The 27888-nt window shown below is 43.2% G+C and overlaps 2 protein-coding genes across 3 annotated transcripts in view; one reads left to right on the plus strand and one right to left on the minus strand.

Moving 5' to 3' along the window:
* Nucleotides 1-26921, minus strand: LOC141736973 (dystonin-like). Of its 2 annotated transcripts, XR_012585093.1 has the most exons (11): nt 26347-26921; nt 12326-12557; nt 11748-11974; nt 10921-11043; nt 10069-10170; nt 7889-7990; nt 6541-6714; nt 5835-6421; nt 1950-2113; nt 1495-1815; nt 1-898 (listed from the first exon to the last, which is right to left on the minus strand). XR_012585093.1 is itself a non-coding variant. In XM_074571639.1 (8 exons), exons 1-8 carry the CDS (start codon nt 26767-26769, stop codon nt 6281-6283), a joined length of 1524 nt encoding a protein of 507 aa, XP_074427740.1. In that variant the 5' UTR covers nt 26770-26921; the 3' UTR covers nt 4623-6280. The 2 variants fall into 2 exon arrangements, 1 of the variants encoding a protein (XP_074427740.1); XM_074571639.1 differs by lacking the exons at nt 1-898; nt 1495-1815; nt 1950-2113 and having other exon boundaries at nt 4623-6421.
* Nucleotides 1-27888, plus strand: part of LOC141736976 (olfactory receptor 14A16-like) — a 142395-nt gene that overhangs the window by 29812 nt on the left and 84695 nt on the right. The window lies entirely within an intron of this gene.

Genomic DNA, 27888 nt, shown 5'->3' on the forward strand with positions numbered 1-27888 from the left:
TGGAGGGATAGCCCATAAACTAAGGGCATTATATCCACATGAATATATATGTGTATATATATGACAGGGGAAAGTGGTGGCAATTCATTGGAACCTGTAAGATCTGTGCATGGCATAGATGGTCTGGAATAAGGGGTGGATAATGTCCTGGTTCCGGTGGGGATAGGGTTAATTTTTCCTGTTATTCCATGCCATGTGAGCCATGCCCACCCTGAGCTGCTGGGAGAGGGGGCAGGAAGTCGCTGCTTGGAGCGGGCTGGGGCGTCCCGGGTCCGGTCGGTGAGCGGCGGGGAGCGGCGGTTCCGTAATCATGGTCGTATATTCCTCTATCCGTGCTATTGTTGTTGTTTGCTTGTTCCCTTTGCTGTTCTGTTAAACTGCCTTTGTCTCAACCCAAGAGTTTTACCGTTTTCTTCAGATTCTTCCTGTATCGAAGGCCCGAGCGAGCGGCACGTGGTTCTTTGTTGCTGTCTGAGGCTAAACCATGACAACTATATAGCCAGAAAGCAGGGTAAAGAGGAGGTGAGGTATTGATTTCAAAGGTATGCAAAAGCATTTCTTTGTCAGCGATGGAATAAAAGGACATGGTCGTCTTTTGTACCTCCAACAAAACTCCAACCTTCAACAGTTTATCCTTGCAGAAGAATGTTTCTTGATCTCTGTGCCACGCTGACAGCTGCTCTTTGGGACCTAGCCATTCTACGCACCAGGAATGCTCCGCTCTTCCTAATTTGTCCCTTTTTCCAAGAAGTTCATCAGCAACTCCAACAGCCCACCCATCGCTGGCCTGGGTAATTACTTCCCAGTAGCAGCACGCCACAGAGAAGCTCTGGGAACACGTCACTTGGCTGATGCAGAATCTCTTGGCGATGGCTTTAATAACAGCGGATGTGCATCCCTACTCAAAACAGAAAGAAAACCAACAGCCACACGATAAGCTTTCACCAAAGTTCAATCCTGCAAATCAGCAGAAATCCTCAACCAAGCACCAATGACTGCATCCTGAGCACACGGAAACATTTAACAGGCACAGCTGAGGAAACAGCCACGACAGACTCACGCACTCCAGCGTGAAGGGGAAGGTACTTGCTACCTTACAGGACGGATCTCATTCCTAACCACAGTCTTACTAAAAAATGTGCCAATAATTAATGGGACACTTCCCTCAATAGAACTGACATAGTCACCCGTTCACTGGGACATGTTCTTGCACATTTGATCAGCAAAAACACTTCTTTTATGTTTTCAGCTACAGCTGTAGTACTCTGCGTTGACTGTAAAAATAGTTCTGTAAAAATGTGCCGTGGTTTTGGCCAGATTGGCCGATCAGAATGACAGATGGCCCTCCCCCCACTCTCTCCTCAGAGGGGAGAGGAAGAGATAAGGAGATTTACGAGTTTAGAAAAAGAACTAAACTACTTTAATGAAAATAATAATAAATAAGAAAATATGAAATAGTAATAGAATAATAAAAATTAAAGAAAAGAAGCGTACAATATATACAAAACCGTATCCAACTCCCAGGATGACGATGGCGTCAGCAGCAGACACAGGGAAAGTCCCAGACTGGAGTCGGCGACGGACAGGAGCTGAATTCCAGAACTAAGAGTCCGGAGTGCTCGGATCGGGATCAAAGGCAGACGAACAGACAGGGTCCTCCTCAGACGTCGGCCATTGAAGAAAAAACGAGCCAGAGCCCCCTTTGCCCCTTTGATCCCTCAGCTTTTATGCTGAGCGTGATGCAGATGGGATGGAATACCCTGTTGGTCAGTCTGGGGTCACCTGTCCCCTCTGCTCCTCCCTGCGGGTGGGACCCTGTGTATCGCAATGTTTTCAGTTAGCTGCATCATACAATAGAATGCAACAAATGTGGAAGTCGTTGACAGTATTTACCATTTAACCCAGGGTAAACAAAATTATGCATAAAGTAAATATATTCCTTTTCTGACCTCTTCAAGTCTGCCCAAAGCATCGTTCAGTTTTCTTCTTCTTTCCAAGGCCAGAAGCCAGACTTGCTGCCATTTGCTGACTAGAAGGTTTGCCCGTGGATTCTGGGTTTCCATTTGCGCCTGGGCTGCTGACAGATACGTGCCCGGTGCTGGGGAACGCTTTCCTGTTAAAACATAACAAAATGGGTTAAGTCTCACTCCGTTCAAACAAAACAAACATTCACACGAAGGGTACTTGACCTTCCTCAAACTACTCCTTCCTGTCCCAGATAACGAGCCCATACCCTGATCGGATTGCATCGGGTGGGATTTTTGTTTGTATTATTTTACCATCGCTGGGAAAGGAAGGACCACGTGGTGCTTGAAGTATTTTTTGTGTAGTGGCTGCACTAGTGAAGCCACACAGGTTAAATTGAATCTTTGCAGACCTCCCAGAGAGCTGAAAGGTAAACAACCTGATTTTGGAAGCAGGTTCCACGGACGGGTAAGTATAAAGTACAACGGGTAAGCATATCTAAAAATGCAAAAAGCAATTTCCTCACTTGGTGATTCACTTTCCATTCGACTTCACTGAACACACTTCCTAATTGGATCCACGTAAATGGATAAATGCGCGTCTCATTTGATTTAGTTCTTCTAAGCTAAGCACTGGAAGGTAATCGTTATTTTATTTTCCTAACAGGGCGAAAAAGAGGGATATTCACAGAAGCAGATGCATCTTTTCCCGTCCTTCCTGATGAGGCTCACTAGGAACAAGGTCTATTCTTGCCAAAGTTATTCCAGAGATGGATGTTTTCCCAGGCTACCACAGGATGCACTACTGTGTGAACTTCCTAACCTATAAACTCCGTTTTACAAAAAGGAGGCAGATTCACTCATGTGTTTGCTGAACTCCTTCAGCACTGAAGGCAGATGAAGCCACAAACGATGTCTGGACGCTTCTTCAGAGTAAACCACTTCCGTTAGATAAGAATATGAAAGGTTCATGGAGGGGACGCTGGATTTGTGACTTTATTTTTTTTGAGGGCCTGTTTCTAACAGTAGTTGCACAGGGCACGTAGGTATTTTCTCTGCTCAAGTTCCAACCGACCACACAAAAGGCTTCAGCAGCTGCAGAGCTGCATTACCACAAACAAGGAAAATGCCTTAATTATCCGTGTCCCATCAATTTCAATCAATTCTCTCTAAATCCCAAATGGACTCTGAATACTTCTCACATCATCTGCAGGCCAAAAATTAAATGGCAGATTGAAAGGAAAGGAGGGGATTTAGGAGGTTAGTTTGAAATCTTCAGGCCTAGAAACAACACATCATCATGGACAGCACACCAAGTACACAAGGAGGCAGAGAAGAGATCTCTTGCTCCTGGGAGGCACTCTTCAAAATAAAAGGCACAACAGAAGCATTCTTCCATGGGCTCCACAGGCACAATAATCAGTAAAAATACTAAAAAAAAATATTTTAAAATAACCCCTAAATTCTATGTAACAAGAGAAGAAGATGGGGGCATGGACACCTTCCTAAAGTTGGCTGAGATTTTCAGAGACGCATTCCATTCTTCTTGTTAGTTGGATCCAATTGGGATAAAATTCTGCAGAATTCAAAACAGCAAATGGCTATTTTCTGAGAAGGAAGAAACAAGAACGAAAGATGCGTAATGGCCGCATACATTTTGTGAGACCTGGCTTAAACAGAACTAATCAAGGAGGTTACTGCTTCAGGGACAGCAGCAGGTTCAATAACTTTTAAGTTCCCTGGGTCAAATTAAGGTGAATAAAAGTGGAGACTAGGGTGAGTTGCTCCGTTTAGCTAAAACCTATGTCACTTGCATGGCACACGCAAAGGAAGGAAAGAATATGGAGGAGTAAGAGGAAAAATATTAGTTATTCCAAGCCTGTGTTTCAACTATACTCTGCATCTTGAAAATCTCTAGAGAATTATTTACGGAGTGCTAAGTTTTACTACAAGACTCATCACTCAGATAAACATCAGAGGAACATTTCAGTTAACGCTCATCATAATTACACACATGATGTTTGGCAAGTTCAATTTCAATAGCCCTGGGGTCTCCACCCAGAGGTTTCTGTTCATTCAGCAAGTCTTCTGTATGCGCCAGCCACGTCAGCAACTCATCCAGGGCGCGCTGGAACTGCCCCAAGGCGAACAAGGCACCTTCCAGCTTGCGCTAGCATAAAAATAAAATTAACAAGGAAATGGTTTCACAATGCTATTGAATTGGCTTATGTTAGCATTAGTCAGCACAATCCAGAGCAGCGTCTGTGCATCTGATATCATAAACCCAGGGAGAAACAGTCATCCAAGACAAGCAACAGCTTCGTACTCAGAGCCGAGGTTGCCATTCCCCTGTAAAGCCTCACACGCCAGGCTTAAATCCCGAACCTTCAGAGACCCCATGTAGCCAGAGCAGAGTTCAGCTGGAAGGTTCTCTCATCGGAGATACGACAGGAGTTTTTTATCACTTACAACAGAATTTCAATAGAAATGCAATTTGCTGCATGATCTTTAAAACCTTTTCTTTGTTGTGAAATGATTCAATTTAGGAAAAAAAATACACTTCAAAGCACTGCATCTTTAAATCTCTCTTTCACTTGATAATTTAAGGAAAGAGCACTGAAACAGTTAAGGATTAAGTTGTGTCTTTTTTTTTTTTTTAAAGTGCTCAGTTCAGCAGCTAATATTACTTTTGCACATATAAACATGTTTTCAACCGCTACTTAAGATATCATCAACTAATCAAAATGAAATAATAATGATTCAAGATGGCACTGCTGAGGGAGGAAGTGACAAAAAATACTGCTAAGGGTTTAAAAACCACAAAAGCAACACAATAAATTGTAAAATTCAAATTATATTATATATAGAATCATAGAATCACTGAGGTTGGAAGGGACCTTTAAGATCATCAAGTCCAACCATTAACCTACCCTGACAAAAACCACTTCTAAACCATGTCCCTAAGTACCACATCTACCCTTTTTTTAAACACCTCCAGGGATGGTGAATCCACCACCTCCCTGGGCAGCCTGTTCCAATGTTTAATAACCCTTTCAGTGAAAAAATGTTTCCTAATATCCAATCTAAACCTCCCCCGACATAACTTGAACCCGTTTCCCCTCGTCCTATCACTTGTCACCAGGGAGAAGAGGTCAGCCTCCATCTCTCTACAACCTCCTTTCAGGGAGTTGTAGAGGGTGATAAGGTCTTCCCTCAGCCTCCTCTTCTCCAGGCTAAACAACCCCAGCTCCCTCAGTCGTTCCTCATAAGGTTTGTCCTCCAGACCCCTCACCAGCTTTGTAGCCCTTCTCTGGACACGCTCCAACACCTCACTGTCCTTCTTGTAGTGAGGGGCCCAAAACTGAAGGCAGTACTCGAGGTGGGGCCTCACCAGTGACGAGTAAAGAGGCACCATCACTTCCCTAGTCCAGCTCACCACACTATTCCTGATACAGGCCAGGATGCTGTTGGCCTTCTTGGCCACCCAGGCACACTGCTGGCTCATATTTAGCCAGCTGTCCACCAACACCCCCAGGTCCTTTTCTGCCGGGCAACTTTCGAGCCACTCCGCCCCAACCCTGTAGCGCTGCATGGGGTTGGTGTGACCGAAGTGCAGGACCTGGCACTTGGCCTTGTTGAACCTCATACCGTTGGCCTACGCCCATCGGTCCAGCCTGTCCAGATCCCTCTGCAGAGCCAACCTACCCTCAAGCAGATCAACACGCCCGCCCAGTTTAGTGTCATCTGCGAACTTACTGAGGGTGCATTCGATCCCCTCATCCAGATCATTGATAAAGATACTAAAGAGAACCGGCCCCAGCACCGAGCCCTGGGGGACACCACTTGTGACCGGACACCAACTGGATTTACCTCCATTTACCACCACTCTCTGGGCACGGCCGTCCACCCAGTTTTTTACCCAGCGAAGAGTACACCTGTCCAGGCCATGAGCTGCCAGTTTCTCCAGGAGAATGCTGTGGGAAACGGTGTCAAAAGCTTTGCAAACATCCAGGTAGACAACATCCACAGCCTTTCCCTCATCCACTAAGTTGGTCACCTTATCATAGAAGGAGATCAGGTTTGACAGGCATGAACTGCCTTTCACAAACCCATGCTGACTGGGCCTGATCACCCTCTTCTCCCGAATGTGCCGTGCAATGGCACCGAGGATGATCTTTTCCATGACTTTCCCAGGCACCGCGGTCAGGCTGACTGGCCTGTAGTTCCCTGGATCCTCCTTCCGGCCCTTCTTGTGGATGGGTGTCACATTTGCCAACCTCCAGTCAGCTGGGACCTCCCCGGTTGTCCAGGACTGCTCATAAATGATGCAAAGTGGCCTGGCGAGCACTTCCGACAGCTCCTTCAGTACCCTTGGGTGGATCCCATCCGGCCCCATAGATTTGTGCACCTCCAGGTGCTGAAGCAGGTCCCTCACCATTTCCCTTTGGATTATAGCTCTGTAATTTCCAAACCAAAAGGAATAAATGTGTAAATTGATGCAAACATGATACACACTAAGAAGCTTTTCTCAAAAATCTAAGTCATGAAGAAAGACCCCACCTTCAAGTTTATTTACCTGTCTATTGATGACTTTTTCTTCTAGGCTGTCCCACATTAGTTTGAGCTCTGAGACAAGGTCTTGAGCTGCGTGCTTGTCACTCTCCTCTGTTACCTTCTGCAGCAACAGCTCTGCCTGATGCCTCAGTCCTTCCATTTCCATCTGCTGCTGATAAGCTTCTGTCTTAAATTGCTACGGTAAATAGAAAAAGAATACACGTAAACTTATCATAAGTAGTGACCTTCTGGAATACAGCACAGTACAGCAGTATTTACAATACCAATGCATCCCTCTCAGCTTTCGTACGTTTGGGGGGTTGTCATTCAGGGTAAAAATGCTTGTAAGACACCGATCACCCCGACGGTCGCAGCAAACTGAGAATCTGCAGCAGTGTCTTAATGGTCTAGCAGGTATTGCTAACTGTGACCACAGAATGGCAAAGATGGCTAATAGGAAAGTATTCTCCAACAATCTCTCTGGTCTGTACAAAAGGCAGAACGCATCTGGAGTCACTTCCAGCTCTGGGGGTTGTGATAACACCATCCTTGAAACTTCAGATAGAATTGTTTTTCAGAAGACCTGAAAGCAAATTTTCTTCAGTAGAACACCCTCTCTGGTACATGCAACTGGGACAGCACTCTGAGCAACTCGCCTAGGTGTGTTCTTCTGAAGTACGTAAGATTATGGGTCATTTGAAGATACATCATAAAATAGATAAGACTAAACAACCTGCCCACAGCCAAAAAAAGTACAAGCGAGCCATGAAACCAAGGACATTACCTGATCGTTACACATCCCTGGATTTTATATATCGTATAACAGCCTACCGACGTCAGGAGCATACTCAAGTCACAGATCCACAAACACAGGCTTCTGAAGGTCTAAGGTAGCCTGAAATTTTGATTTTGAAGCTTGCTAATGTACTTGGAATGTTGTGATCTGTGTGAGCATTTAGGTAAAGCCTGTAATTGCAGAAGTGAAGCTGTGGAGGCATTCTTTCAGAGCCTCAAGGAAGCTGTTCACGGTAGAAACCAGAACACGTAAAAGTCACAGCAAAAGAACCCTGTACATAATAGCCTTACAGCCTGTGAAAAACAAGGAATGCCACTACAAGTATTTCTCAGCTGTCGGAACACACTCACAAAATAAAATGTAGTTTCACCAAAATTTGGAATAGATTTTAAAATTAAACACATTTTAAAATGAAAAGTGTGCAATGAAATGTTATCTGAAATTTTCATACAGATTCTTTTCTACTAGAAGTTGAAAGTTGCTTTTGACTCTTGAAAAATACAGAAAAATACTAAACACCACAGCAAAATGCAGACCGATGAAAATAGAAATGAAATAAATTGCTCGTTCATACCTTAAGTTCCTCAGTTTGCTGCTTCACTGTCTCCAGACCTGTTCCAACTGGGGACATAGATGCCAACCCGCTGCCAGCAATGTCCACCCAGTCAAACATTGCCTGAAAATCACAGTACGAAACTGAAGCATGAGCAGAGAAATAGTGTCAGATTTCAAAGTCGCATTAAGTAAAATACCAGAATTTTTTACTCCAGAGAACAAGATTGCTGTGCGCTTTGAAAACAAAACAAAGCAAACCAAAACCAAACAGCGTTCTCCAGCGGAACCTAGGGGTTTTTGCAATACAAGGGATCCAGTATTAACTAAAGTATTCCACGTAATGGTTACGAGAATGTACATGCTGCAAGACTGAACCCCTATTAGCAGCAATATCCTGCCAGTACTATTCATGCGGACTAGTACTCTACTTCTGGAGTAAAATCAGCAATTTTTATGAATACCCCGAAAGGTAAATACAAGACAAACTCTGTTCTGCACTCCTTCGGAGCAAAGATGGAAGGTGGTAGCTGAATGATAACACACTTTAAATGATGATGACACAAGAACTTCTGTTGAAGGATAACGGTATCTGTATCAGGAAGCTGGAACACGACCCATTCAGTACAGATTAGACAGTGATGGCCAATACCTGAGCTTGACTGAATCTCCTCAGGATAAGGCAGCTGGAACTTCAAAAAACAAATGAAGTCTCCCCAGATCTGAGGCTTTGTGGGTACTTCCCTTACTCCTGATATAATGCAGAACAACCTCAAGAACACTCCAGTTAAAGATTAAGAACACCTATAGCACTCTGGGCAATTAATTACACAGAGGAAAAAATACCTCTGCCAGGCCCTTTTTCCTCCTGCCTGTTATCTGTGATTCATTACGGAGAAGGGCTTAGGACGGCTTCTCAGAGCTGCCCACTGCTACACAACTCCTTGGCAAAAGGAGAACTAACCCCCCCAACACGCTCAACAGGGTGAGGCAGCTGTAGCTAACAATCTGCCCACAATACTTTTAATATTGTCTATTGAAATGAGCATAAGGCAGCAGTTAAATACAGTTCTTTTACAAAGTACCAAGCTTGTAGGAGGTACAATGTGCAGCCCCAGGAAATGCAAAGCTCTTGAAGCAACGGCAATGTTCCTAATGTAACCCTACAAGTCAACCTCTGGGCAGTATGAAAATAAGAGACCTTGGAGAAAAAAACATAGCCAGGGTGCACCGGAAAACAAGATGTTGCATTATTATTAAGATGTGTTCTGCTGCTCGATCTGCACCGAACACACAAGCAACTGCCCTCAGTGTCATGTGAAACTCTGTTTTTAAAGATCCAATGAACCAAGACAGACAGTAATTCCACTGGGCAAAAAGAGAGCTTTGCAAAATCTGACCATGAAAACCCTTCTACTGTTTCCATCTTCCAGCCATTCACTGACAAAAGACATGAGGCCTGCCACTCAGCCAAAATTGCAAAGAATAGGCAAAAAAATGAAATAAAATACAGCGCATATAGAGAAAAGATATCTTAAAAAACTGCTGGAAAGTTTACCTACCGATTTTAAAAGTGAATCATCTTCCAAAGTATTGTGATTGGATAAATTACGCTAAGAATTAGTATGATGGTCCAGTATGTCTATATTCTTAGTATAATTACACTAAGGATTCCTGAAATGGTCCAGTAACATTATGTTAATATTTTGGGCTTAAAATAGTCAAACTGAAATATTTGACTTATAAAAAAGGTGGAATAAAATTGAAGTTCTTTCACTGTCCTCCACTCAAAGAAAACAGCTGCAGGTGAGTATACGGACCTGTATTCTCTTCCTTTCCGATGATGTAAACATGTCACACCTTCAACTCGCCTATTATGTTACGTACTGACTGCCACCAGGAAATGTGAGCAGGATTACTATAAACTTGTGTCTTACCAATAAAGGGGACATCAATTTCGAATCTATATAGAGGAGTATGTGAACAACTACATGCAGAAAACAACCCAGACTTAGTCTTCAATGGAAGAAAAACCTCCAACCCAACCAACCCCGAGAAAAAATATCTGCCTACTGAGGAAAACAGTTGCAGTCGCTATAATCAGTGACACATGTCACCTTCCCAATCACGTAACATTTTTTACTACAACCACGTTAAATCCTATTGACTCAAGATTGGGTTAGGTGTATCACACCATCTTACCTGCAGTCCATCTTGGTATGGAACAGCTGCCTGCAGAGCTTCAACAAGCTTATCTGCCCGGTCTTTCCTTGTTTTGCTTGAGGCATCCCAGGCAGAATTCAGCTGCAAGTAGGTGAAATTTACTCCAATGGACAAAAGAATGTTACTGCTGCTCTATAATGTGCGTTCACTCATTATTCACTCATCAATAACACCAATAAACTAAGCATGAATAGTTCACATTAATTCCATGTTAAAACTCTTGTTCTCCTTACCACTGCATAGTTACTTTCCTTCAGAATACACTCGACGTTCTGGATGGCAAAAGCTGTAAAATTCAATACTGATTATTGAATAGTTTTATTAACCTACGGATTACAGTCAATATGGGAAATAGTATTATTAAATCATTTGGAACTGCATCCTTATCAAAAAGGTAGCTTAAAAGAAACACACTGCTGAACACTGGAGAAATTGTCAGTACTCTGTAGTCATCCAAGCAGCATTGTCTCAGTCAAGATGTCGCACTTGGCATAAACCAGATACGTTTCAAATTTATTCCAGCATTCCTATTGCAAAAAGTAGCCATCTATTGCATTCATCAGTGACTATTTCCACAAAAAACCTTAGTCTTTTACAGAACTTTTAACCCATAAATCAATACAATAAAATTGTCTATACATTCTGAACTAATACGAGCCAAGATCCATTTACTTGAAAAGCAAACCTTACGTTACCTTAAAAGCTTCAGGGGTATCTTACATTTGCCGCAAAATGTTTATTTGCAAAATTTGTTGGGGGCAGGGAGGATATACCAATTTCAGCTGAACAAGCACCTGGCGTAGCAGATTCAAGCACCTGCATTTCCCATACCTCATCTATGCTCTTGTGGACAATAGGTTTGTCAGGCTCTCCACAAGCAGCTCCAAGGTCAGAGCCAAGGCTCAGAACTGTTGCTAGTTCCTCTTGCAGTCCATCAATTTCGTCTTTAGCAGCCTACAAAGAGAAAAAAACATCAATGCCGCTCACACTAACTTTAATAATCTATGTACAGCTTGTTTTCAAGAGAGGACATGGCAGGATTCGGCCTGTGGTTTCTTTAAAGTCCCTTGGACTTACAATCTGACGCTTAAAACACAAGCATCCCTTTGCAGGGTCAGAGTGAAATCACCTGACACCAGTCTAAATTAGAACAATGGCTTATGATGTCACTTTGCATGAGATGAAAAAAAATAAACAGGAAGTTTTCAATTAGATTTCTTTAATCACAGTGTTTTCTTTTTCAGAGGTTGTCAGTCAACCCTCAAATCTTTAACTATCAGCATGAATAATTAGAGACTTAGAGCATAATACATAGAGCACGATACATGCGTACACCTTTCATTTAGATGTTACCTATTACTCAGGGAATCTCAAGTACGTATCACTTTCAAAAGTCTCACTGACATGCTTATTATATACGTGTTTATAAGCAGATATGCAAATACAAGGACAGGCACCTGTTGCATGCTCATTGCAATTCAGAACTGGTACATGTTATTTACCACAGACTCTCGAGATATCACTATAGTAAATTCCTACACAATTATCCCTCTTGGTCTCTAAAAAAATAGCCTCCTGTGGTATTTCATAGTAAGTCTCTCTTTTCTCCACATACTGTAAATAACATACTTTAAGTCAACAAAATACTTTCTACTGACCTCAGCGTCTTCTTGCTGTTGCTTGACTACAGATGGGTCAATTCCAGGTTCCTCCAGTTCTCCAATGAGCTCCTGAGTATCTTTAATAGCAGCTGCAAGAGCCACGTGACTACACCACAACTTTGCAGCTAGTTTCATTACATCCAACAATTTGGCCTCCCTCTCCTCAGTCAAGGTCTGGATGTCTTCCCAAACGAGGACCATTTGGTCTAGTTTATCTTGAACAGCTAAACAACAGAGGAACTAGATTACTACCTTGGCAAACGATTCTTGGCCATAAATCTCTCTACAGTTCTACAGCAGAAACATATGGGTATCTTTTAAAATTTAGACTGTAAAATTGTTTCTTTACAGGACGACTCATAACCTTAGGTGGAAACAACCACCATAACCTTAAAAAATAAAACAAAGGTCATATCCACGATGAATTATTTTAAACAAATACTTTGCTTTTATACATCTTCTCCAGCTTCTCCAGGAGAACACAATCCCCAGAGCAGTGGTCATCAGAAATGAAGATTTTTATATGCTGCAGCTTGCTGCATTTCCACTACATGAAACTTTCCTCCATCTATTACCTTTAGCAGATATATCCTTATCGGCTCCTTCTGAGCGAGCAATCATTTCCTTCCCTCTCTGTTTAAGCGTCTCATACACCGGCTGAAGTCTTTCCAGATCCACTGACACGTTCTTATTTTCACTGATTTGCTCTTTAATCTTCTCAACCTCTGCTGAGGTTGAAGGTGGCTGCCTCAGACGTTCAGCTGTGCCTTTCAGACTCTCAAGAGTCAAATCTATCTTGTCATGAAACTGGTAGGGTGGTAAAGGACAGAAAGAAGTGGCAGAGAAATTAGGAAAAAAAAACAACTGCAAAATGGCATTTGAAATTCTCTTGGAAAAAGGTACTTTAAAATTAACATATTTAACATCTCTAGCCAACAGAGGTATGTGCCACTTGCAATACTGCCCTTCGTGGTTCTTCCCCTCTCTCAATATCTACATTACAAAAATGACCTTGCAAAATGGTACTTCCTCTCAGATTGAAGAATTTTACTGTGAAATCCGCTTTCAGTCCTGAGACGTTCCATCTGAAGATACTATACATAGAGCAGAATCTACTTGCCTTTACTCCTGTGTCATCCATACAGTAGGTTGTACCTTATTTTGGAGAGCCATGACTCGTTGGCTCTTTCATGAGCCGTTTCATCATTTTAGCAAGCTGTTTACCTGAGTAGTAAATACATACTTTTTCATATCAGGACCAATACACTGGCATATAACCACTGGTTAAGATTCGATATGTCTGGTCATTCAAAAAGACGTCTCTTAGTGCCCAGGTGATGCTTGTTACTGCAGTAAAAGAACGTTACTTTCTGCAACTAAAAGCACACGACAGCGCGTGTTATGTTGACCCACAGTTGACTGAGCCCAGGGAGGTGTCCAGAAACTCAATTACAGCTCTGTAACATGGTTCACCCTTTGGTATAGGTCCAAAGACAGCCTTTACTACATGCTTTTGGATCCCTAGAGACTCCTAAAAACACCTCACCACCGTGCCCCTTTCAATTTACAGAAATTAGTAAACCTTGGGTGCATTTAACGATCCCTCCGGGATCTACAAAAAGCACTCCTGACTACACTTGGGAAAGGTGCCAGAAAGAGCACAGCAAAACAAGATTGCCTGATGGGAACAAATAGCTCCATCCTTTCTATTCAAAGGAATACAGGCAATGCAAACGTAATGACTTTTTCCCACCACACAACCCACTTCAAATCAGACACTGTGACCAACGTTATGGACTCAGTGTTTTTGTCAGAAGTGCGAATATCATACAAGCCAGCAAAATGTGTTATGGAAGATAAGTAGCCTTCCCACCTTACGGACTTCTGGAAAACTGATTGCAGCAACAAAACCTTACAAAAGTGGTAAAGACGGGAATTAAATTGGCACTACCAAGGTCCAATTTTAGGAGATATATATATTAAATTTTAAAATTGTTGGTACATTCAGTGGGCTTCCTTGTACTCGTACTTCAATGAATGAGACGAGGTGTTTTAGAACTTAAAAGGAAGAAAATGCAAGTCATTACAACCTCTCATTCTGGCTCCATAGGTTATGGGGTGCCTTTGATACGTAGTGCTGCCACATATTCCTCTTGGATAGAAAAACCTTCTCCTGGGCTCAGCTCCAGCAACTGAGGCCCAGGTTTGTCCATCTTACCTATATGAGGCTTGTGCTCAGCCATCAGCTCACGCAGTTGCTATAACAAACAAAACGACTTATCAGTTTCTTATGCTTGCACCACCACATTACAGCTGTCCACACTTCTAACACATCCAGCTGGCGAGAAATGCCAGACAAATACCCTTCATCCTAATGTCAAGCGCAAATACTATCAAACAAAGGTAGTGATTGCTCTGCCAGTGATGGCTCCCATTCCAACAGAGAGCTACCCAGGCTTTAAACACCACAATTAGAGACGCACTGGAAAGGTCCATGCAATACTCTCGTAGGACGGATGATTGATTACAGGCAAAATATAAGATGCTAACTATGCATATGATCTTGGCAACAGACACTCCCCATATCTAGTACCTATCATGACACAAATGGCAACAATATTCCAGGCATGTGCATAACACCACTGCATATATACTTTTCATGGTGCTATTTGTCACTTGCCTCAAACCCTTCCATTGAAGAACATCACAGAAAGAGGTACTGGCATTGCAAGAATATGAATTCAAATGATCCTTGCTTTAAGAAGAGGGAAGTAGCACAAGGAAGAGTCAAAGAAACCAGTGAAAAGGAGAAAAGGACAAGGAAGACCGATTAGGAGAGACTATCAACCTAGTTTAGCAGTCTCCTCTCTGGCCACAAGACCCCTCTGTCTTCACAACAGCGCTACTTCTTAATTGACACAAAGTTTAGCAAGTAATTAAGAAGTAAATTAAATCTGATCTCAGCTGTCTACTCCCTCTCATCATCCACCCCCTAAGGAAGTCAAAACTGTGCATAAAAACTTGCGGAAGTGAAAGGTCACAAGGTGCCTTCCAACTTGTTGAAGGATTTGGGTTTTGTTGACTTGCACCCGTAGATCTGACAAAAGGGAAAGGTTTCTTGTGGGAGTAGCCCCATCCTTCCCTCCACTTTTATTTATTTTCTCAGCTCATTCCTCCCTTTTCAGGAAAATCCCACTCTCTTGTCAGGCACTGTCCCTCCCGGTGCTGTGAACTCCACGCGTTTCTACCCTATAGCCCCTGTGCAGGAACATGAGAGGCACATGCTCTGTTCCGCTCAGCTCAGACTTTGTTTAAGTTAATGAAGGCACAGGAAAGGGCCTGTGTCAGTCTCAGTGTAAATACATCCTCTTGTCTTCAACTAAGTTTCTTCCCTTAAAAAGACATCCTGATACTGGCTCGCTTACTTGCTCCTCCCCAGAAGAGGAGAGGTTGAGAAGATGGACAAGACAGTGACCATGACTCTCAGCAGCCCTCTGAGGGCAAAACAGCAATGAAAACACAAACCCCCCTGACTCTAGCTCTTACCCAGAATGTAACTCCTTGTACACCTTCTAGCAAGAAAAATAATGTTGATTAGCGGAGAAGAGGCAAAGGTGAAACTAAGAGCAGCATGAAGTTTTTTAGAAAATGATTTTGTGTGTTTTATTTCTGTGCACAAATAGATGATTTGACACAAGGCCCACAAGAGTGCACATTTCTGGGTCCAAACTTTACGCTAGTGCTCTGCCCACGGCTTAGTTCAAACCAAACTGACTGCGTGCTACTCACACAGAACCGACTCTATGAATTCCATGACTGGGAATAAAGACAGGCATCAGTAAATACATCAGAACAGAAAGGTAAGTGAATACAGAAAACGGTTTTCCATTCACATTCAGAACCTTTTTTTTTTTTTGACTAGAACAATAAATGATTTGATCTTGTCCACTGTGAAATGTGCTGAACTGATTCGTGTCAGTGTGGAACAGTGTTAGGGCCACAGGGTGAAGTGTGACCTTTGACTGTTTTGTCTGTATGGCCGCAGACGAGACGGTGTGTCTGTCGTGTCTGTGTTTTGCAGGAGCCACCTGGTGAACATTCTAGAATACCAACTTAAACCGGTCCTGTTGTTATCTGCATAGTGACCTGTAAGAGGGGGGGATACACCCATTTTTGGCAAGGGCCAACCATTTTAGAGACAGTTATGAATATGTATTAGTATAGGAGATATAAACCAAAAATGGGGTCTGTAAGGTGTGTGTCTTGGTTGGGCAGAGACCCCCGGCACACCCAGCGCTGTTTGCTTGCCTTTGTTCCTTTAATAAATTCTAAATTCTAATTGTAATCCTGTTTGCGATTAAATCATTTATCACAATTTGGGGGCTCGTCCGGGAGGGTCTTAGTTCCTGAATTCTGACTTGATCTAGGAGGGGCGCCCCACCATTAGGTGGCTCCTGATCAGGTCAGGTCGGGACTAACGCCATCCTGAACCTGAGTAAAGGCAAGCAAAGAAAAGATTTTGATTTTTATTTTTATGAGCTCCCTTGCCGGCTGCAGCAGTTTATTTTACCCAAAAATTCTGCGCGCGAAGATCCGAACGAAGATGATGGAGTCGTAACTATTTAAAGTGTATACCGTTCGGTTGGGTGGGATTCGGTTGCCTGTGTGTAAGAGTGTGATTGAGATGGAACCTGGTTCCGAAGTGATTGTGGAGGTCTTCTAACCGCGGTTCCAATCTCCCGCGAGGGACTTGGCCGGTGAAGGACCGAAGCGATTCCTGTAGGATTCGTGGGTGGGTGATAGGTCCTAAACCCCCTGCAAGACACTCTTACTGGTAACCAAGGGCTGTAGGAATTGCCACAGTAAAATTCCTAGATGGGTCAGACAAAATCGAAGACCCAGGACCAGAGGAAAGGGAGCAAATTCCCAGATATACCATTGGAAAGTCCATTAGGAATAATGATTAGGAATTGGAATGAAAGGGGCCCCAGAAAAGGAAAAAGTAAATTAAAATTAGTTCACTATTGTATGATTGAATGGCCGAAGAAACCTTTAAAACCACATGTCTTTTGGCCTGTTTTTGGATCGTTTGAAGACTGGATTTGCCAGGCCTTAAATCTATATGTTAATTCAAAGCAACCTTTTAGTCAAGAGGAAAGTGATTATGCAGGATTATGGATCAGGACTTCACATCCTTTTCCGGCTTCAATACTTACATTAAAAACGGATGAAAAGTCTGAGAAAGAAGAAGGAAACAAAGACGAAAAAGGGAAGGAAAAAGATGATAAAGGGGAACCACTGGATAACTTACCACCTCCATATCCTAACAATCCTCCTCCAACGGCGGCTCTCCCTCCAGGGGCCGTAGTACCCCCACCAGTGCCACCGTTACCCCTGCCTCCACCACTGACAGCACCGGAATTAGATTGACCTCCGGCTGCATGTATGAGAAGTAGAACTGCCACATCTGGGGGAGCTTCTCTATATCCCTTACGAGAAGTACCCCTCGGAGGCAATCAGGGAGGCATCGGGTTTGTGGCAGTTCCATTAAATACCACAGATGTAAGGAATTTCAAGAAAGAAATGGGGACCCTATTAGATGATCCTCTTGGAGTAGCAGAAAAACTAGACCAATTTTTAGGACCTAATACTTATACCTAGGAAGAAATACAATCCATTTTAGGGATCTTATTTACTGCTGAGGAAAAGGGAATGATTAGACAAGCTGGAATGAGAATCTGGGAAAGACAGAATCAGGCAGGACCCCCAGGAGATCAGAAATGGCCAAATGTGGATCCCCATTGGGATCATCAACAACCCCAAGGGAGACAGAACATGAGGGATTTGAGAACATTAATAATACAGGGAATAAGGGAAGCGGTTCCCCGAGGGCAAAACATTAATAAAGCATTTAATGAACAACAAGGAAAAGACGAATCTCCTACAGAATGGTTGGAGAGGTTGAGGAAAAGCCTGCAAATGTATTCTAGAATTGATCCGAATACAGTGGCTGGGACTGCACTCCTTAGAACACAATTTGTAGCCAAATCCTGGGGGGATATAAGAAAGAAATTAGAAAAACTTGAGGACTGGCAAGAAAGAGGATTAGAGGAGTTACTTAGAGAAGCCCAGAAGGTATATGTTAGAAGGGACGAAGAAAAACAGAAAGTAAAGGCAAAAATTTTTGTAGCAGCAGTAAAAGAAAGTCAGAAAAATCAGAATCCGTTTAGAGAGAAAAGGGAAAAAAGAATAGAGCAGACACCCAGAGGACAGCCTCATAGGGAGAGATTCACAATTCCTGTCTGTTACTACTGTAACAAGAGGGGACATGTTCAGAGGAACTGTCGTAAGCGAGAACAAGATGAGAAAATGTTCAAAGAAGAATAGGGGTGTCAGGGGCTATGTCTTTTGGGGACTTCAACATCAACAGAGCCCTTGATAAAATTATTAATAGGTCCCCATAAGGAGGAGGTTTTATTTTTAGTGGATACAGGAGCTGAAAAATCAACCATTCAAAAACTTCCAAAAGGAATAGAGATAGGGAAGAATTATATGTCAGCAGTCGGGGCAAAAGGAGAACCTTTTAAAGCCCCTATCTTGAAAGATGTAGAAGTAGAAACGGAAAAGAAAATTTGTCTTAATGATTTACTTTTGCTCCCTGAAGCGGAATACAATTTACTAGGAAGGGATCTGATTTTGAAGTTAAACTTGAGCATTCAGAGTCAGGGGAACAAACTGCAGATCAAATTATATACTTTAACACAGGAGGATGAAGAAGCTATTAACCCCTCAGTGTGGTATAAAGAAGGGGAAACTGGAAAAATAAAAATGGACCCCATAAGCGTTCAAATAATAGATCCACATCGTTCGATTAGAATCACGCAATACCCTATACCCATGGAGGGTCGAAAAGGATTAAAACCTGTAGTTGACAGACTTTTGGAAAAAGGAACCTTGGAACCATGTATGTCACCTCATAATACACCCATCCTCCCTGTAAAGAAACCGGACGGGTCATACAGAATGGTACAGGATTTAAGAGCTGTAAATCAGCGAACGATTACTAAATTCCCTGTAGTGGCAAATCCCTATACTTTATTAAGTCATATTTCTCCCAGACACACTTGGTATAGTGTGATAGATTTGAAAGATGCTTTTTGGGCCTGTCCTCTGGACGAGGGATCTAGAGATTATTTTGCTTTCGAGTGGGAGGACCCCGAAACGGGACAGAAACAGCAATTAAGATGGACGGTATTACCACAGGGGTTTACGGAGTCACCAAATTTATTTGGGCAAACTTTAGAGAAAATCTTACAGGATTTTACATTACCCCAGGAGATAAAATTATTGCAATATGTAGATGATTTATTAGTAGCAGGAGAAACTGAAGAGGGGACCTGAGAAGCTACTATTAAATTGTTAAATTTTCTAGGGGAGAAGGGATTGAAGGTGTTCCGATCAAAACTACAGTTTGTAGAACAGGAAGTAAAATACTTAGGACATTGGCTAAGTAAGGGAAAGAAGAAACTAGATTCTGATAGGATATCTGGGATTCTATCTTTAAGACCCCCCCAAACTAAAAAGGAGGTTTGGCAAATATTGGGATTATTAGGATATTGTAGATCATGGCTTGAAAATTATAGTGACAAGGTAAAATTTCTATATGAAAAATTAACTAGTAACCAACTTAAGTGGTTTGCAGAAGATGACCAGAAATTCGAGGAAATAAAAAAGGCATTAATACAAGCACCTGTATTGAGCCTCCCAGATCTAGAAAAACCTTTCCATCTTTTTGTGAATACATCAAATCAGACAGCATATGGAGTTCTTACTCAAGACTGGGCAGGAATAAAAAAACCTGTGGGGTACTGTTCTAAATTACTTGATCCAGTAAGTAGAGGATGGCCTGCTTGTCTCCAAGCTTTGGTAGCTACCGCATTATTAATAGAGGAAGTTCGGAAAATTACCTTTAGTGCTCCTTTAAAAGTGTATACCCCACACAATGTCAGGAGTGTTTTACAACAAAAGGCAGAAAAATGGTTAACGGACAGCCGGATCTTGAAATATGAAGCACTATTAATAGACTCCCCCGATTTAGAACTGAGGGTGACTTCTGCTCAGAGTCCAGCACAGTTTTTGTTTGGAGAGCCATCAAAGGAAGTACAACATAATTGTTTAGAGGTAATTGAGACCCAGACTAAGGTGAGGCCGGACTTAAGAGATACTGAGTTAGAAAATGCAGAAGTGTTATTTGTAGGTGGCTCCTCCCGTGTGGTGGAAGGGAGGAGAAAATCAGGATATGCCATAATTAATAAAAATTTAGAACCTATAGAATCAGGACCTCTGAGTCCATCATGGTCAGCTCAAGCTTGTGAGCTGTATGCCCTTTGTAGAGCCCTGGAATTATTACAAGGAAAAAGCGGGACCATATTTACGGATTCTAAATATGCGTATGGAGCAGTCCACACTTTTGGAAGAATTTGGGAGGAAAGAGGTTTAATTAATACCCAAGGAAGGAATCTAATACATCAAGAACTAATAGTGAAAATTTTAAAGGCGTTAAGAAAACCAAAGGAGATAGCAGTGGTACATGTGAGAGGACACCAAAAGGGATTAGATTATCGAACCAGAGGGAATAACCTAGCCGACAGAGAGGCCCAGGAAGCAGCCCTGAGGACTCAGGTCGCTAAAATTAATGTAGTACAAGTACAAGGAGACATTAGTGAAAAAGAACTAGAGGAGAAAGAGAAGAAATTTACCCCTGAGGAACAGGGAAAATTAGAGAAAATAGGAGCTAAATTAGAACAGGGAAAATGGATGCTGCCCGACGGGCGAGAGATGTTGCCAAAAGCTTATGCCAGGCAAATATTTGAACGATTACACACACAAACACATTGGGGTACAAAGGCGATAAGTGATCATTTCCTTAAACCATTTGGCTGTATTGGGATTTTTGAAATAGCAAAGCAAATCACGCGAGGATGTTTAACTTGTCAAAAAGTAAACAAGAAAGTGTTTCGACAAGCAGCCACGGGAGGAAGGAAAACAGCTTATAGACCTTTTGAAAGAATACAAGTCGATTTTACTGAATTGCCTAAGGTAGGGAGAATAAAATATTTACTAGTAATAGTAGATCATTTAACACAATGGGTAGAAGCTTACCCTGTAGCACGAGCTACGGCACAGATGGTAGTAAAAATCTTATTAGAACACTTAATACCTAGATATGGGATAATCCAGTATATTGATTCTGATCAGGGCACACATTTTACTTCTAAAATAATAAAATTATTATGTCAATCATTAGGTATTCAATGGGAATACCACACTCCGTGGCACCCACAAAGCTCAGGGAAAGTAGAAAGAATGAATCAAACAATAAAACAGCAATTGGCTAAATTAATGATTGAGACACAGATGTCCTGGACGAAATGCCTACCATTGGCACTATTAAACATAAGAACTAAGCCACACAGTGAGACTGGATTATCGCCATATGAAATGTTATATGGAATGCCTTACTCCCAAGGGATGCCCCTGGGGAACAATGTAGTTGAAGATTATAGTATCCAAAAATATATAATAACCATTGGAAAAAGGTTAAAAGAACTACGAGAGATTGGGATGATGGCTCAAACACCACCATTAGGATTTGCAATTCATCAATTAAAACCGGGAGATAAGGTTCTGATAAAAACATGGAAAGAAGAAACCCTATCTCCCCTCTGGGAAGGGCCTTTTCTTGTTTTATTAACTACAGAAACGGCTGTGAGAACTGCTGAAAAAGGATGGACACATGTGTCGCGAGTGAAAGGTCCAGTGAAGGAGTGGAGAGTCACATCTGAGCCCGGAGAAGCCAAGCTAACCATCAGACGAACTTAAAGAGACCTTCATCAAGAAGCATAAGCTAAGTTGCTGTGGGAATTTCATTGTAACTACTCCTGTAGAATTAGTGGACAGGGATAACTACCTATTAGGAAAGGTGATTTAGTCCATTGTGTAAACGGTGTTGTTTATTTTTAAGGGCAGAGTGTTCTACATGTTTTAAAATATATCATTTCCCAAAAAGAAGTCAAGGATCTAGGAAACAGTTTAGAATTTTTGTGCATTCGCTGTGGGGCCACTACTCCCCTATATAACCTACCATGAGTTAGGCTTTATTGTTATCAATTTAATCAAAGAGTGTTTCTTGATTGAAGGTTACCCCTTAAAAGATTAAGGAAGAGGGCAAGACCAGAGGGGAACGAGTGGTGTGGCTTGAAAGGTCTGCCAAGGGCTGCAACCCCTTCGGGCTGTGACCGCCGATCACTATGGCCCTGACCGGACCTCTTCTGGTCCTATTTGGGGTAAGCTCCTTGACTCTGGTTATGGCAAACAACTGCAGCCAGTGCGTAGGAACTACTAGGAGGGGACGGGTAAGTTCCCAGACTTTGGTTTATCATACTATTTATGAGTGTAAAGGCCAGAAAATAGGAAGCTGCGTTTATAATCTGACCCAATATACTTTATGCAAAGACGAAGAGAGGATTGTGTGCTACGATCCAAAGGAACTCCCCTATCAATATTGGGTAGAAATGAAGACAAATTCAGAAGTAGGAAGACTAATAGGAACAAGTGAGGTTATAACCAATTTAAGTACATCGGTGTTGGTAATTTTTGACGCGTGCGACATTATAGATGATGATCTAGACACTAATTGCAGGAGTTCAGACTGGAGACGGTACTATAGTAATCAACCAAAATATATTTGCCCAGGGGGACACCAATGTGACATAAATCCTGATTATACACCTAGTCAAACAGCGAGATATCAATCGGCACACCTGTGTGGAAGAAGAGGGTGGTCTTGTGTATGTTGGGACACTGCAGGCTGGGGATATGATAGACAGTGTGGGAATTTACAAGCTTCAATCACAAAGGTACAAACAGATAGTAATTGTACAACCCGTACCTGCAATCTAATAAATTTAACCCTGATAAATTTAGAAATTTGGAAGCAAAAGAAAGTAAATAAAATTGGACTTAAGATACATGGACCCGGAGAAGATCCGGGTGTAATTATTAATATCGAAATAAAAGAAAGAATAAGGGAATCGGTACAGCACAGACTACTATTTAACTCATTTTATCATGAAATAGAAACAGGAGTGGAATATGAAATTCCCACAGTTGCTAAAAATCTATTTGTAAATCTTGCTGAAAACATTGCTAAGTCATTAAATGTAACTAATTGTTACGTTTGTGGTGGAACAAACCAAGGTGAACGATGGCCATGGGAGGCTATGGAGAGCAACATTAGTAATCCTCAAATATGGAAAACAATGGGAAAGGGTAACAGGAAACAACAGTGGGTACTTCAAACGAGTATAATTGGAAGGAGTTGTTGGCAAAATTTAAAAGAGAATGGAAAACAAGTAGGTAATCTAGAGTGTGAAGGAGGTTACCTATGGAACGAAACTCAGAATAAATGGGATAAGTGGGGGAGTCCATGGGAAATGAGTGATCAATTTAAAAATTGGACCAATGGAACAAACATACCAAATGGACGGCCCACTCCTGAAGGACATTATTGGATTTGTGGTAAACTAGCTTATGCGTTTTTGCCACAAAATTGGACGGGATCCTGTGTATTGGGAATTATAAGGCCCAGTTTTTTCCTGTTACCTATAAATCGGGGAGAGCGATTGGGAGTCCAAGTGTATGCTGAAGCTGGTGAATTAAGAAAAAGGCACTATAAACGGAGTCTACAAATTGGACATTGGAAAGATAAAGACTGGCCTCCCGAAAGAGTCATTGCCTACTATGGTCCAGCCACATGGGCAGAAGATGGATCCTGGGGCTATAGAACTCCAATATATATGCTAAATAGAATAATTAGATTACAAGCTGTATTAGAAATAATTGTAAATACAACTGGAGATGCCCTTGGACGAATTGCGAGACAAAATACCAAGATGAGAACTGCTTTGTACCAAAATCGCTTAGCCTTGGATTATTTGCTAGCACAAGAGGGAGGTGTTTGTGGGAAGTTTAACCTTAGTAATTGTTGTTTAGAAATTGATGATGAAGGGGAAGCTGTAAATGAACTGTAAAAGAAATAAAGAAAATTGCACGTGTCCCAGTTCAGACTTGGACTGGAGTCGACCTAGAAGGATTCTGGGAAAACTTTACGGGAGGTGATCAGCTTACTAAAATCGGGATTGTTATATTGGGGGCATTTGCAGGATTGTTAATAATTCCATGTTTTATACCTTGCTTTATTAGACTAATACACTCAGTTATACAAGGAACGCAGATAGCTACAGAACCTGTTGATTCAGAACCAGGGAAAGAGAAAACTCTTTCCCTGATGATACTAAACGCAAAAGAAGATTAGAAACTAATACCCATTCGGCAAGTATTAACTCGGTTGGAAACAAAAACACGAATCAATGCTATAGAAAAAGAAAATGGGGGATTGTGAAATGTGCTGAACTGATTTGTGTCAGTGTGGAACAGTGTTAGGGCCACAGGGTGAAGTGTGACCTTTGACTGTTTTGTCTGTATGGCCGCAGACAAGACGGTGTGTCTATCGCAGACGAGACGGTGTGTCTGTCGTGTCTGTGTTTTGCAGGAGCCACCTGGCCAACATTCTAGAATACCAACTTAAACCGGTCCTGTTGTTATCTGCATAGTGACCTGTAAGGGGGGGGATACACCCATTTTTGGCAAAGGCCAACCATTTTAGAGGCAGTTATGAATATGTATTAGTATAGGAGATATAAACCAAAAATGGGGTCTGTAAGGTGTGTGTCTTGGTTGGGCAGAGACCCCCGGCACACCCAGCGCTGTTTGCTTGCCTTTGTTCCTTTAATAAATTATAAATACTAATGGGAATCCTGTTTGCGATTAGATCATTTATCACATAGTCACATCAGCGCCGGTGTCTACAAGCATATCAAGTACGCACTTTTGACCCCCTGGTGCTCTTAGGGCAACTCGCTGCAACGGCTTTGTTTTACTGATTTCAAGGGCTAAATATATATCTGCATTACCTGTTGAGCCAAAACCTTTATCCCCCCTTACCTGATTTCCGGCCATCGGAACGGCGGCCTTAAATGGCATGACTTGTCCAATGCGAGTACCCGCTGGGATATGCACAGGTGGAGTGGGTGTCCATACCATTACTTTAATTGGACCTGTATAATCAGCGTCTATTACCCCAGGTAACACAAACAAACCCCGTCTGGTAATGGAAGATCGTCCCAATAATAGTGCACTCAGTCCATACCCCAGTGGCCCTTCCATATCAGTAGGAATGCACTGCACTTGGGAGTCTGTAAGGGTAACCTCCTTTATTGTTGCCACGTCCACTCCGGCACTCCCTGTGGTGGCAGAGGCTGCGCTACCCACGCACCCTGACCCTGAGGCCTGGTTTGTGTCATCGCGCTCGGGCCCCCCGCGCTCATCAGCCCGTTTCCCTATGGCATGCCATCCTTATGGAATTTTGAGCGGCATTCAGATGCTCTATGTCCAAATTTCTAACACCGATTTCATGTGCCCGTAAATCCTCCCGTTCCTCCGCTCCTAGCAGGCGTCATATCTGTCTCTCCCCTCTGCTTTCCTGCTCTACACTGTATCTTCAAATGACCGACCTTCCCACACTTAAAGCATTTCGGACCTGAATTACGATTACTGACCAAGGGCTTGACAGCCGCAGCAAAAGCGGAGGCCAAAAATCCTGCCTGTTCTTCAGGTGTCCCTACCCTACAGCATGCCTCTATTATGTCGGTAATGGTGGCGTGTCGAGGCAAAGTTTGCAAGATACGCTTACAGGCTGGATTTGCGTTCTCTACGGCCAATGATTGAAATACCGCCTCTTTGGCTGCCGCTGGCAGTTCTCCCTGGTCTAACGCATTCCTTAGTCTATCAAGAAACTGCATGAATCCCTCGCTGGGGCCCTGTTTTATCGTCGTATATGGGGGAGTGACCTTGCCATCCTCCGGCAACGTCCTCAGTGCTTCGCGAGCCAACTCTGCGGACTGTTGTAAGATAGCAACATCTAGCCGCGCTTGTCGCTGAGCACCAGCGAAAGAACCTGTTCCTAATAACATCTCCATGGTTGCCAGCCGCAACGGATCCCCCTCCCCTCTATTCAAATTCGCTATCACTGCACGTTGTACACCATCCTCCCACCTTGATCTCCACGTTAGTTCTTGCATTGGTGTGAGGATAATGGACATCAGTGTCCGGCTATCAAAAGGAGTCATAAAATTAGTAGTGAAAATATTGTTAAGAAACGACTGAGTGTAGGGAGAACTAAGGCCAAAGTCATACACTAATTTTCTCGCTTCTTTTACCATTGGCCAAGGAAGACCCTCCCATCTATTGGGATTCCTTCGACCTCCCGTAGTTCCCCCCAGTATCACCGGAAATGCTGTTGGTAACATTATACCCTCTACCAAGGCATTTTAAATGATTCCTTTCCAATGCACTTGTGGATCCGGCGGCTCCCCTGAGCCTGCGGTCGCACCCCCCAACTCTCCTCCCACGTTACCGTTACCCAACTCTCCTCCCGCGTTCCCATTACCGCCGCCCCATACCCCTCCGCTTTCACCTCTCCATATTTCATATTGCTTGCTCCTCCTCTGTATCGCATATCGCATGCGCCTTGCGGCAATTCTTGTTCAGCGGGAGAGGGAGGCGACAGTGGAAGCGGTGGGTACAGTGATGGATCAAAAGGTGGTCTGGGGTGCACATCAACATGTTGCCGTGGAGGCTTAGGTGGACCTTCATAAAACCCAGTTCTGGGGTTGTACCACTCTGGTGGAGGTGCCGTTGGTCTTGCTTCCGAGGGTGGCGGTGCTGGCCAGGGAACGTCCTCCTCCATCGGTTCTTCTTTCTCTGGAACTTCCTCAGGTGCAGCAGAGGGGATCAGCAGGGGATCGTCCCAAACCTTCGGACCTGGCCTGTTCGATCCTCCTCCCGTGGGTTGTAATGCTGCAAAAGCCCCGGCCGCTGTGGCTTGCTCCGCCTTCATATCTTGTAAGGTCGATAACACCAACCGCTATGTCGTCGCCAACGGTGATGCCTCTTTGTCTCCTTTACTTATCACTTCCCACAGTTTTTTCCCAACAGCCTCCCATATTTCTGGTTTAAAAGCTGTCTGGGGCTCTGGTGCGAATCCGTTCTCTCTGCACCATATTAACAACCTTCGGAGCATACGCTCATCGTATTTCACCCCTCTCTTAGAGAGGATATGCAGGAGAAGTCTTAATACAGCCCCTTCTTCTTTTGTTACTTGTTGCCCCATCTCCTGCCCCGGCTGCTCACCTCTCCCCGGGTGTCTGTGGCCACGTTGTCTGTTTATTCCGGATTGCCGCCAAATCCGCCTGGTCTCAGTCCAGCTGAGCCATCCTCCAGACGGTGGATCTCCTTCTGGGTCTTCCGCCCCTCGCGTTCCGTTGCTCAAGCCAAGCGCCGATCGGGATCACGTCGGGGTCACCATCTGAGGAGAAATAACTGGACTCCAGACGATCCAATGTGAATCAACAGAAGCCGTTTATTAAGCACAGATCATCATCTTTTATACCCTGCGTTGTAGCTGTACACATGATTCGCTTATTTCTGATTAGCCAGTTACACTGTCCACGCGCGGTGCATGCAGTTCATTCACACATCAGATTGGTTACAAGAATTCGCGTCGTAAATCGCTTAGTCATTAGCACAACATGTTTTCTGCCTTCTCAGTCCCATTTTTCCCATGTACTAATTCCATCTTCTACCACCTGTTTTGCCCTTAATCTAATCTCTCACAGCAGGGAGGCTGGCTCACATGGCCATTTTCTCTCAGACACATTCCTACAATCCCGTACCTCCCCAGTGCAGTTCTGCGTCTTCTCCCTGGACCCCAACCTGCACCCAAACCCCAAACCCATCCTGGTCACCATCACGGTGCGGGGCCCTGTGGGGCTGGGGCAGCTCTATGGGGCGGCCCTATGGGTCTGAGGGGGGTCTCCTCTGGGGTGGGGTAGGGATGGTCCTAAAACTAAATGGACACTTACCTTCAACTTGCACTCAAAAAGGTGGATTTTGAGCTCTGGGACACAAAGGGGATGAGTAACACGAATGAGTTAATAAAAATGGAAATCAAGGACTT

Source organism: Larus michahellis, unplaced genomic scaffold, assembly GCF_964199755.1.
Source record: "Larus michahellis unplaced genomic scaffold, bLarMic1.1 SCAFFOLD_78, whole genome shotgun sequence".
NCBI classification, from domain to species: domain Eukaryota; kingdom Metazoa; phylum Chordata; class Aves; order Charadriiformes; family Laridae; genus Larus; species Larus michahellis.

Excerpts from the sequence above, each read along its gene's own strand:
- LOC141736973 (XM_074571639.1), bottom strand. The coding sequence starts at position 26,769 with ATGAAGGCGGAGCAAGCCACAGCGGCCGGGGCTTTTGCAGCATTACAA. Across the intron at positions 11,044-11,747 it reads AACAGCAAGAAGACGCTGAG|GCTGCTAAAGACGAAATTGA; the intron begins GTCAGTAGAAAG and ends TTCTCTTTGTAG. Across the intron at positions 6,422-6,540 it reads AAAAAGTCATCAATAGACAG|AGCTATAATCCAAAGGGAAA; the intron begins GTAAATAAACTT and ends TGGAAATTACAG.